The sequence below is a fragment of the Lepisma saccharinum genome, chromosome 30 (assembly GCF_977018435.1).
Source record: "Lepisma saccharinum chromosome 30, izLepSacc3.1, whole genome shotgun sequence".
NCBI lineage: Eukaryota > Metazoa > Arthropoda > Insecta > Zygentoma > Lepismatidae > Lepisma > Lepisma saccharinum.
The window spans coordinates 25,739,129-25,750,125 of NC_139258.1; the positions used below are offsets into that span (position 1 = coordinate 25,739,129).

At 40.1% G+C, this 10,997-nt stretch overlaps 1 protein-coding gene across 1 annotated transcript; it reads right to left on the reverse strand.

The window, feature by feature from the left end:
- Window positions 1–5,910: 5,910 nt before the first annotated feature.
- Window positions 5,911–7,062, reverse strand: LOC145981915 (histone-lysine N-methyltransferase SETMAR-like). The gene has a single exon (XM_083115411.1). It carries the CDS (start codon window positions 7,060–7,062, stop codon window positions 5,911–5,913), a length of 1,152 nt encoding a protein of 383 aa, XP_082971537.1.
- Window positions 7,063–10,997: the final 3,935 nt, after the last annotated feature.

The following is a 10,997-nucleotide window of genomic DNA, read 5'->3' on the forward strand; positions in this document are numbered from 1 at the left end:
CGGATGGAAAAGATTGGATTGAACTTACCCAGGACGGACAGATAGAAGGCTTGAGTTGCTGCAGCCATAAATCTTCGGGTTTAAGAAGGCCAGAGAGTTAGTTTAGTTCAAAACAAATCAAGTTGTTATGGCACCAACTTCTGTATTTTATCTTCAATGTTTGCTGATAGCTGGGCATAGAAAATATTGAACATTTCTTGATCCGTATTCCGTAGGGAAGGAAATTTTCATGCCTGGGTTCCAATTGGACACCATGGCACCACTTGTGTAGCTATGCATATTTTCTTTTTGTTTTTTATCATTGTTTGTTTCTTGCTCTAAAGTTTACAGAATTAAGAGTTGTTTTGAAAAATAGTGATTAGACTTCTCCTAAACATATATTTCCCTTGTAATAGATATTAGAGATATTTGCATACGGATGAGCATTGTAAATCTATCTGCCTTGTTGTTTTTAAATTCCTGAAACTTGAAAGAAACTTCGTATAATACTATTACTACCAAGAGTAAACATATGATATTTTTCACGTTAATACCAATCGTGACATTCTAAAGTCATATTTTTGTTCTTTCTCTTAGCAAACTTGAAAGATCATTAGTATCCTAAAGAAATTTATATTTTTAAATACTTCAATTCTCTTCACATATATTGCAATTTTTGAAATATCTTAAGACCACATAATGTTTAAATATAACAACAGCAGAATTAATAAATAGTTGCCTTCAACAACGTATGTTGTTTAGGTTCATTGACTGCTGTCCATATAAAGTTTTATGGTACACAGGACGTATTTTTTCTCTCATTGTAACATACATCGTCGTGGCCTATCTAGAATAATGTCATACTACTTCGGATAAATATTGAGGAGTATATGAGCCCACCTTTACATAGCCTCCTGATGATTCTGATCCCAGACAGAATTACATAAGAAGTCAGTCAAATTTCAGTCTAAGTCAGGAACATTCAAAGAATCGCTGTTCATAGAGGCTGCATGGTTTGTGCATCTTCTTGTGTTTTCTTCTCCTATTGGTGGTGTATTAATGCCAAAGCCAGCCGTAAATTCATATGATTCTGCAGGGTAGTTTGCTTCTGATGTACTCTATAATTATTTGAAAACAAAATCCTTAGAAAAATATTTGTACGTAAAAGAATAAGGAGACAGGTGAGTGGAGGTTACATAATTTAGAACTGCATGATTCATGTCCAGATATTATTAGAATAATTAAATGAATGAGACTTAGGTGGGTAGGCCATATGGCACGAATGGGAGAGGAAAGAGGAGTTTACAGGATTCTTGTAGGGAAACCTGATGGTAAGAGACCTGTAGGAAGGCCAAGGCGAAGATGGAGGCACAACGTTGAGATGGACTTAAAGGAAATTGGTAGGGATGGAAAAGATTGGATTCATCTTGCCCAGGATGGACAGATGGAAGGAGTGTGTTGCTGCAGCCATAAACCTTCGAGTTTAAGAAGGCTAGAGAGTTAGTTAGTTCAAATCATCTCAAGCTTTTAAGGCACTCGTTTCTGTATTTTATCTTTATTTGCTGATAACTGTGCATAGAAAATAATGAATATTTCTTGCTCCGTATTCGGTAGGGAGTGAAATTTTCATAGTTTGTCTTGTTTCTTGTTCTGAAGTGTTCATACTTAAGATTTGTATGGAAAATTATTCATTAGACTTTTCCTAATCAACATTGTGGATTTACTTTGTTGTTTTTAGATTCCTGGAACTTGAAGGAAACTTCGTCGACTTTTGACAAGGTTTTTAGTGGAGCCTCAGTGGTTTGGAATGCAAATAAAATCGTAAATGCTCGCGATTAGTTTCGAAGATGGTTTTAAATGCCAATTATTGCAGTAATTGTATACATCAAAATTTCACCATAAATTATATGCTATACTTCTATAAGAAAGTTGTTGACTCAAAACAGTAGATTGCGTTTTTTTTCGTTTCATATAAAGAATTGTAAATATCCTCATTTTAATATTTTCTGTTCTTTTCGCTATGTCTTAAAAAAATCAGGTGGGAATTTTTCAGATAGTGCCATTTCATAAGCGGCCCTGGGACTCGCCCAGCCTCTTGACAATGGGTACCTGGGGAGGAGTAAAGGCTGCCGAATTGAAGTACTGATCCTAGTACCTCCAATATGACCGAGATCGAGAATGTGTGGAGCTCTATAGCTTCACACCTCCTATACTTTCACGACATAGTGGTTCTACAGTTTAAAGTGGGATCCGAACCACTACGCAATGGTCCACCGAGGATTGAACGAAGGACCCATTCATTACAAGGCAAGAACGTTACCTCTACGATATGGGGGAAAGTCTGTAATAGAGTAAGAATCAAATAGACACAGACAAGACACAGCAATTCTAGCAGGAAACCTATTTCTGGAGGAAGCAGGAAAGTTTTTGTTTCATTTTCAAGCAATGGGTCCCCAGGTGGAAGGCTTAACAAATGTTAACGTGGAGAATGGGTCCTCCTTGAAACGTGGGTGTCTGCGAGACGAGTCTAGACATGCAAAGTCAGCCTGGCGCCATTTTCGGTGGCAGCAAAAATATGTTGATGCTTCGTTTCAGCATTTCTATCTCTATTTATCTTAATTTCATACCCCTTCCCTTCCTTCTGTGGCTAATCGCTACGATGGGCATGAGAAATGATTTGAAAAAATTAACGAAGGGACACTTGCAAAGAAACATCCATGTCCAGGTTGAGACAACGAGTTCGTCAGTCCATCACTGTATAGAATTAGAATTAGAAATTCTTTATTCATGGGCGAAGTTCAGCCTGTGGCTGCTCTACCACTTACGATCACTGGAGTTGATTATTCCTTTCTGGCGTTGGGGCGGGAGGGTGGGGGTGCGTTCCCCCTTGAATATTTGTATGTTCATTACAAATTTCATACAAGTTTTGACGTAATTGTAGCTTTTTATTTTTATTGTTAAAAAGATAATTAAAGTTCAGTTAGTTAATGTTCGAACAGAATAATCAAAGCAAAAACTGCGTTAAGATCAGAAAAATCGAAGCTAAAATACAGGAAACAGATTATATTTTCATATCCTACCATTTAATCGAAAGTATTGTTACACAGTTTTCAAACGGCACTTTTTTTTGTTCTCCTGACGATAAAAAATCGAAGGAATGCTCGAAAAAAGTTTGGTTACATAGCTTAACGAAGAATTGAATAAAGATAAATTCTGATGTAAATCGCTATTATATAGTAGGTGAAACTTTTGAAATTCCTAAAACTACAACAGTTACAGATATGGTATGGTATAGGAGGACATTTCGTATTATTGATGTTTCTACCCCTCCTAGAAGCTAACCCGAGCAGCATTCCTGACAAGTTCCAGTTGATTTTTCGTTACCTTGAATTGAAATGTAATGTAAAGCTCTTGGTACAAGTTCAAATTAATCATGAACAAGTCCTTGAATGCCATGTTTAAATGAAGTGACGTCAGAGCACACGTCATGCTGCTTCTAAATAGGAACGGTTCTAAATAACGCCATCCAAAACTGACTGTTGACCAATCAGAGCTCATGATATTGAAATCGATTATCGAAAACAAGCATGGATGTGCAGGTACTTATTTCTATTCTGTGGTAAAGAGAATAACACGTGTGAGGTGCTTTTGTGACTTGCGAGAAAGGAAAGAAGGAGCGATGGAACATTGTCGTCTGTATTTATTTAATCGCAATTATACAACAAAGAATGATGTATATTTGTACAGCAGTAAGTAACAATAAAAGAGTAATCGATAAGCAATCGTAAAACACAATACTTTGTGTTAATATTAAATTGAAATTTAGATAAACACAATTAATAACAACTATCTGTATATCTGTGGAAATGTGATTTTTATAAAATTATCTTGTTATGTTCATGTTGTTTTTCAGGTGTCTCAGATTGCATTTAGACTATTAATGCAGAGAAAACACAGAAACATCAATAATAATTATTTCGAGTTTATGATATACCATACTGCTTACCCCATCTCTGATCTTACTTTGGAAATAAAATGAACTTTGTTACAGGTAATCGCTAGTCTATTTATTTCTATTCGTGTCATACACACCTTCTTTTCGTGCCGTACACACGGTCAATTGCTAGTCTATTTCTTTTCGTGCCGTACACACTGCCAATTGCTAGTCTATTTCTTTCTTTTCGTGCTGTACAAACTGCCAATTGCTAGTCTATTTATTTCCTTTCCTGCCGTACACACTGCCAATTGCTAGTCTATTTATTTCTCTTCGTGCCGTACACACTGCCAATTGCTAGTCTATTTATTTCTTTTCGTGCCGTACACACTGCCAATTTGCTAGTCTATTTATTTATTTTCGTGCCGTACACACTGCCAATTTGCTAGTCAATTTATTTCTTTTCGTGCCGTACACACTGCCAATTTGCTAGTCTATTTATTTCTTTCCGTGCCGTACACACTGCCAATTTGCTAGTCTATTTATTTCTTTTCGTGCCGTACACACTGCCAATTTGTTAGTCTATTTATTTATTTCCGTGCCGTACACACTGCCAATTTGCTAGTCTATTTATTTCTTTTCGTGCCGTACACACTGCCAATTTGCTAGTCTATTTATTTCTTTTCGTGCCGTACACACTGCCAATTTGCTAGTCTATTTATTTCTTTTCGTGCCGTACACACTGCCAATTTGCTAGTCTATTTATTTCTTTTCGTGCCGTACACACTGCCAATTTGCTAGTCTATTTATTTCTTTTCGTGCCGTACACACTGCCAATTGCTAGTCTATTTATTTCTTTTCGTGCCGTACACACTGCCAATTGCTAGTCTATTTATTTCTTTTCGTGCCGTACACACTGTCAACTGCTAGTCTATTTATTTCTTTTCGTGCCGTACACACTGCCAATTGCTAGTCTATTTATTTCTTTTCGTGCCGTTCACACTGCCAATTGCTAGTCTATTTATTTCTTTTCGTGCCGTTCACACTGCCACGTTTTGGTAAGATGTGAACTTCTCCAATGTTTCTTTGATCGTGTACATGTGCAGTTTCAGACCATTCAAGATTCCAATAAGAACGACTTTCAACAACATTCAATTGTCGATTTTAAGCTTTCCATTCAGAGACTAGTTCGTGATTTATTTGATCGTGTACAAACAGCTTAACTTCCATTTTTTTCCCACCAACTTCTTGGTTGCTAGGTTAATCGCGAAGATGAGGATGAATAGAAAAGTGGAATACGAAAACATGAAAAGACGTTTTATTCGGGAATCGAACCAAGAACAACAACCGAGGTTGCACTGCTAGACACTACAGCAGAAAAGAAACAACCCACGAGCGTTAGCACCGTGTGGACGTCACTAAGGGAGCAGTAGAAGGCGCGGAACATGATTACATCCCATAATGGGAACATATACAACAGACCTTTCCCGCCGAAATTGCGGCAGTTAATTTTACAAGAACAAAACTTCTCTGGTCCGAAGCGGATACTTTCAGGGTCCATCCTCTGAAGCCTTTTGCCCGAGCGTAAATCTCTGCTGGCCCTTTTGTCGTCCTAAATGACGCTGGCCCGAAAAGTTGGATCGCTGAAGGGTTGCCAACTCCGGAGGATAAAACTTCTCCACACTATTTCCCACTTTTACCCAAATTTTCCCTTTTTAATTCAGATTCCCCCAACTATCATTAATTTTTATCCGTGCCATGATATTCCTCCAGCATATCTTTTATGTATATGTTTGAAGTGTTGCAAAACGCGTACCTCTATGTTGCAGTCATATCTACGAGTATATACGAGGGTTGGGGCAAAAGTCATTGCAACTATTTTTTTTCTTGCAGATAACAGCCCGGTTGGAAAATGCGACATATACAGATGAAAGGACGAGGGGGGAACTACATGTGGGGACAGTTAAAACACGCGAACATTTTGCCTCACATATTTATTACGATAGTGTACAGGACAATACTGGTTTGATCGTGCAAGACAAATACATACCTTTTCTACAGTTGACAGAACAAAACTGGGGCTGAAGGCCCTCAAAGTAGTCACCTGCCATGTGCACCACACGCTGCCAACGATGTGCGAGACTCTGAATACCATCTGCGTCACCATTGGCCGCACCATGTGTGAATCGGGTCATCTGTTGTTGCACAGCATTGGCAATGTCGTCTCGTGTCGCAAACCGCCTTCCACGTAGTGGATCCTTAACCTTGGGTATGAGATGAAAGTCACAGCGCGAAATGTCAGGAGAGTACGGCGGGTGCTCCAATTCTTCCCATCCCCAGCGCTGCAGTTGCCGCCGTACACACACTGCTTTATGTGGTCTAGCGTTGTCGTGCAGGATGATTGCACTGTCCAGAAGGTCCGGACGTTTGTCCCGAACGCCACGTCTTACCTGTCGCACGAGGAAGTTTCTGTAGTACTCTGCTGTCACTGTTCTGCCATGTGGAACGAAGTGGCACACAATGACACCCCTGACGTCATACGCGACGATCACCATCAAGTTCACGGTGGAAGGATTCTGATGGAACTTCTTCGGCCTTGGTGATCCGGCATGTCGCCACTCCGCGGAACGATGTTTGAGTTCCGGTTCGTATGCCCTGGCCCAAAATTCATCGATAGCGATTATTCGTGATAGGAAGTGGTCGCCGTCCTGTTGCAAGCAGGCTAGGTGGTCGGAGCATGTTGCATATCGCATCCACCGTTGAATTTCCGTCAGTGCATGTGGTACCCACCGCGATGCGATTTTGCGCAGTTGCAGCTCTGTCCGCAATATCCTGTGAATGGTGCGTTTCTCATAGCCACTTGCCCTCTCTAACTCCAGTAGCGTCCATCGTCTGTCTTCCTCCAGGAGCTGCTCGATAACGGCACGTGCCACGTCGTTCCGCACACTGACAGGTCGTCCCGAGCGTTGCTGATCACCGGTTGACACACGTCCTTGATGAAACTTTCGTACCCACCATGCTACTGTCCGGTATGGGAGAGCATTATCCCCAACGGCGTCCACCAATTCACTGTGACAATCTCTCGCATTCAACCCTCGGCGAACGGCTAGTTTGATGTACGAGCGCTGCTCAACACGGGTTACGTCCATCTCGCACGACGCTCGCCACACAACTGATTTCAGAGCGCTCCCTGTGCTACTTCCTGCAATCACAGAGCCATCTGTTGTTGTGCATACACACTATGCCTGCATGGCTTCCACGCGACACATAGCACTTTGTGCTGCGCTCACATATCTGCAAGAAAAAAAAACAGTTGCAATGACTTTTGCCCCAACCCTCGTAAACCCGAAGTAGTGTATCAAAGCTCTCACTCTAATAGATGTTCAAAAACCTGCTCTTGTGGTGTTGCATCGTTGGAGGAGAAGAGTGGGGCCTCGCACTGCCGTGTTGTAGGGCACCTTCGATCAAAAAATCTAAGTAATTGTTCTTGATGGTTACAAAGCAGAATGGATTTAGCTGTGATTGGTTGGTGAAATGCTCAAATTGCAAATGCTATAACAGACCCATTCATAGACCCTAGCGTAGCTGAGGAATCTTGCACAAAATTGTTGTTGAGTGCTGTTTTAAGTCCACAGATTGCCTAATCGAAACTGGACCTACAGTTTAAAATAGGGAACGGATCACTATGTACCTCCACCGGGTAACTAACCCGAGTCCCCTTAATTAGAAGGCGATGACGTTACCACTACGCTATCGGGGAGGCCCTTGCACAAAATTATCTCACCTGCTTTGAAGTTATTACTTTCACACTGGATTCTAATTTAGAGCAGAGAAGACTATCATTTACCTGGTGATGTAATACAAGGGAAATTTTCCTACACTGCGGGAAATTTGAAACAAGTTAAGGAAGACAAGGGGAAATCCCCCCCACCGCCAAATCGAGAAGCTGAGATGAAAACTGCAAAAGAACCACCCCAGGACCTTCGACGGAGACGGATTTATTGAGTTAAGAAAACAATATCATTGGCTGTTGGTTTTTATTAATCACTTTCATTGTTGCATAATACATTCTCTAGAGCTAGGACTTGGGAACACTATTTTTGAAAAGCGGCCTATTCTCCAGCATATGCATTTGTATTATTGAAGTCCAAAATTATATGCATTTAGAAGCGTACAGGCTTATTTAAAATGATGCCGACAACTCTAAAAGTTCATGATAATAGAAGTTTGGAATGATATAAATAAAAACAAGTGAAGCCTATTGTCGCATCGGATCCAATAAGATCATAACTTTACATATTACGGAATCAATTGCTTAAATGACAATTACAAGCTTGTGATATCTTTTCCACGGTTAACCCTACACTTGTGAAAGTGATAGTTGAATTAAGCCCATACTTTCTTCAGCATCTCCAGTTGCAGGGCCGTACCCAGGGAGGGGCCAAGGAGACCATGCCTCCTACCTTTCCTGAGCTATGAAATATTTTAATATAAAAACCTATGAAAATAACACTAACATTTTTTTATTATTGTTAATTTTCTTTTTTAGATTTTGCAAGAATTTCGATTTCGTCCTCGTAAAAAAATATATTTGTTGTAAAGAGAAACAAGATCCATAATTCTGCCGTGCGATAATTCTGGTTTGTAAGCGACTGAGTTGCTGATTGGCAGGTCGCAGGGGGGTGTATATCGGCTAATTGTTTTTTCTGTGAACCATAATATTACTCCTCTGCACTTGTACGTTTGGCTTTAGCTGCACTACAACTAGGGTAACTCGGTGAATAACGCCAGGCGGGAAACAACGCCATTTCAAAGTTTAAACTCTGAAAGCATGGACGCATGTAAAGTTAAGGGGTGACTCATCGTTTTGTGATAAACAATGGTGCCTGGTAGCATTGCTGATAAGAACGGTTGCCATTGTCGAGCCTTCGTTTAAGAGAAACACTTTGAACAGTGTAGACGTTTGAGTTGCGTTTCGAGGAAAAAGGATCCACATTTTCATCGCGCCGACAAAGATGAGTGTTTTTCTATTGTATGATTAGATTTTAAATGTTAACAATGTTGTACGTACGCAATACGTGTATTACGTAAGAGAATGATGTGTGTACGGTTTTCATGGTCGGTGTCGTAAGTTTAGAACAGTTGGTTAAACTACAATCTGTTGTTTCGGGAAATAACGCCATCATCGTGTCGGGGAATAACGCCACTCAATTTAAACTCAAATTTAAGGAAATGTTGATTTCGAAAATAGGTTTATTCTTGCTCAGTTACCTTCGAGGCGTACAGATATTTATTCTCGGTTAATTTCCTCTTTCAGATGGCGAGAAAGTGTAGAAATATACAGGACAAATGGTCAGTAGATGACTTTAGGCAAGCTATGGCAGCCGTCAAACAAGGAATGAAGATAGCATGTGCTCCACGTTTGTTCCAAATTCCTCGCAGAACTTTGAGGGACTGGGTATCGCGAAAAGACAAAAGAAGACATGCTTTTTCTAATAACTAACCACAGTAATTATTTTTCCTAGTACAGTTTAGTAAAGAAAATGTGAATGTTTTATTTGTAATTAAGATAATGTGAATGTTTTACTTGTAATTAAGAACATGGCGTTATTACCCGGCAGGTCTGGAAATAACGCCATTTTGCATTAACAGAGAATTTCGTATTTTATTGCTTTCATTATAACAGTGCAATCAATATTTTATTATTACACAATAGGGGAAAGTTCATTCTCCTAAACATGTAAGTTTCATGTTCCTAGCAATAAAAATGTATGAGTTATAGAACAAAATGACCAATTGGTGGCGTTATTCACCGAAGTTACCCTATAGCATTGGTGGTAACATTTAATATATTAACAGAAAACAGCATTTCGCCGACCACCGTGGTGTAGTAGTTAGCACAGAGGTCTCGGGTTCCAATCCAGGCTTGAACATAGGGCCTCCCCGATGGCGCAGTGGTAGCATCGTCGCCTTGTAATCAAGGGGTCCCGGGTTCGATACCCGGTGAAGACTCATAGTGGTTCGGATTCCACATTAAACTGTAGGCCCAGTCCCTAAAAGCTTTACTGTGCATAAAGTGGGCTTAACACCAAACCAACCAAACAAATCATCACTCAACAACGCGATTAATAAAAGGTGGACGAAAAGCATCGAAAAATAGCATAATTCAATCAATCTAACAGCATTTCTGATCTTCTCTTTGAACCATATTTTCGGATCTGGTCCCTTCCTCAAATACCGGTTTGTACAGTTGCTTTGTGTGCTGGCTTCAGCAATGCGCCCTTCAAAGTTCTCCAAGGTAGCAGGGAGGAGTGTGTGGGAGAACTTCCCAAGTGGCGACGAAAAGAAGCTTTGATCATTTACTTGTCCGTTGTATTGTCAAGTTCGCTTTGAACAACCCTGTATCATAGCAAAACTTTTCCCCTCTTACACTGTGCTCTACTTACAAATACAGTTATATTATTTCAGTGCATCTCAGTAAGTAATACGTATAAAAATTATTAATCAGTTAATAATAAAACATGCCTAGTAAGACGAGGGAATTTTTCGGAAGAAAAGGGACATTAGTATTATGTGAGGGAAATTATATGTAAACCAAATGCCATATTTCTTGTATGTTTTACGCCTTCAGAGCACATCTAAATTCATAAAACCTCTCTGCATTCCCCCTCTTATTGATGAGTGCCATTTTTCAAGTTGTTTTCCGTTCAGGGATTTTTTCGTTGAGATGGAAACACTGACTCGCACTCGCTTCCGGGGACAGGTCTCCTGGCACGAACTCAACACATAATTATCCACCCTCAGGACTTGCGCCTGCGCCATTAAAACAGTTGAGAGAGCAGCAAGTGGGTCGCGGAAAGGAAGGGGGCGAAACGAGGATGACAATTTACACACATTCACAGCAGTGTATACACAACATGCAGAAAAAGTTCCTAAAAAAAAGATAAAAGATCCGCCGGCAAAGGAAATAAAAACCCATCTCCGGTTAGAGAGTGAGGAGGAGCATTGTCATGTAGGGAAAAAATACCGGACTGCGCACGAGACGGTGCTGGAACGCTGGATACGATGTAAAGTATTTTATGAC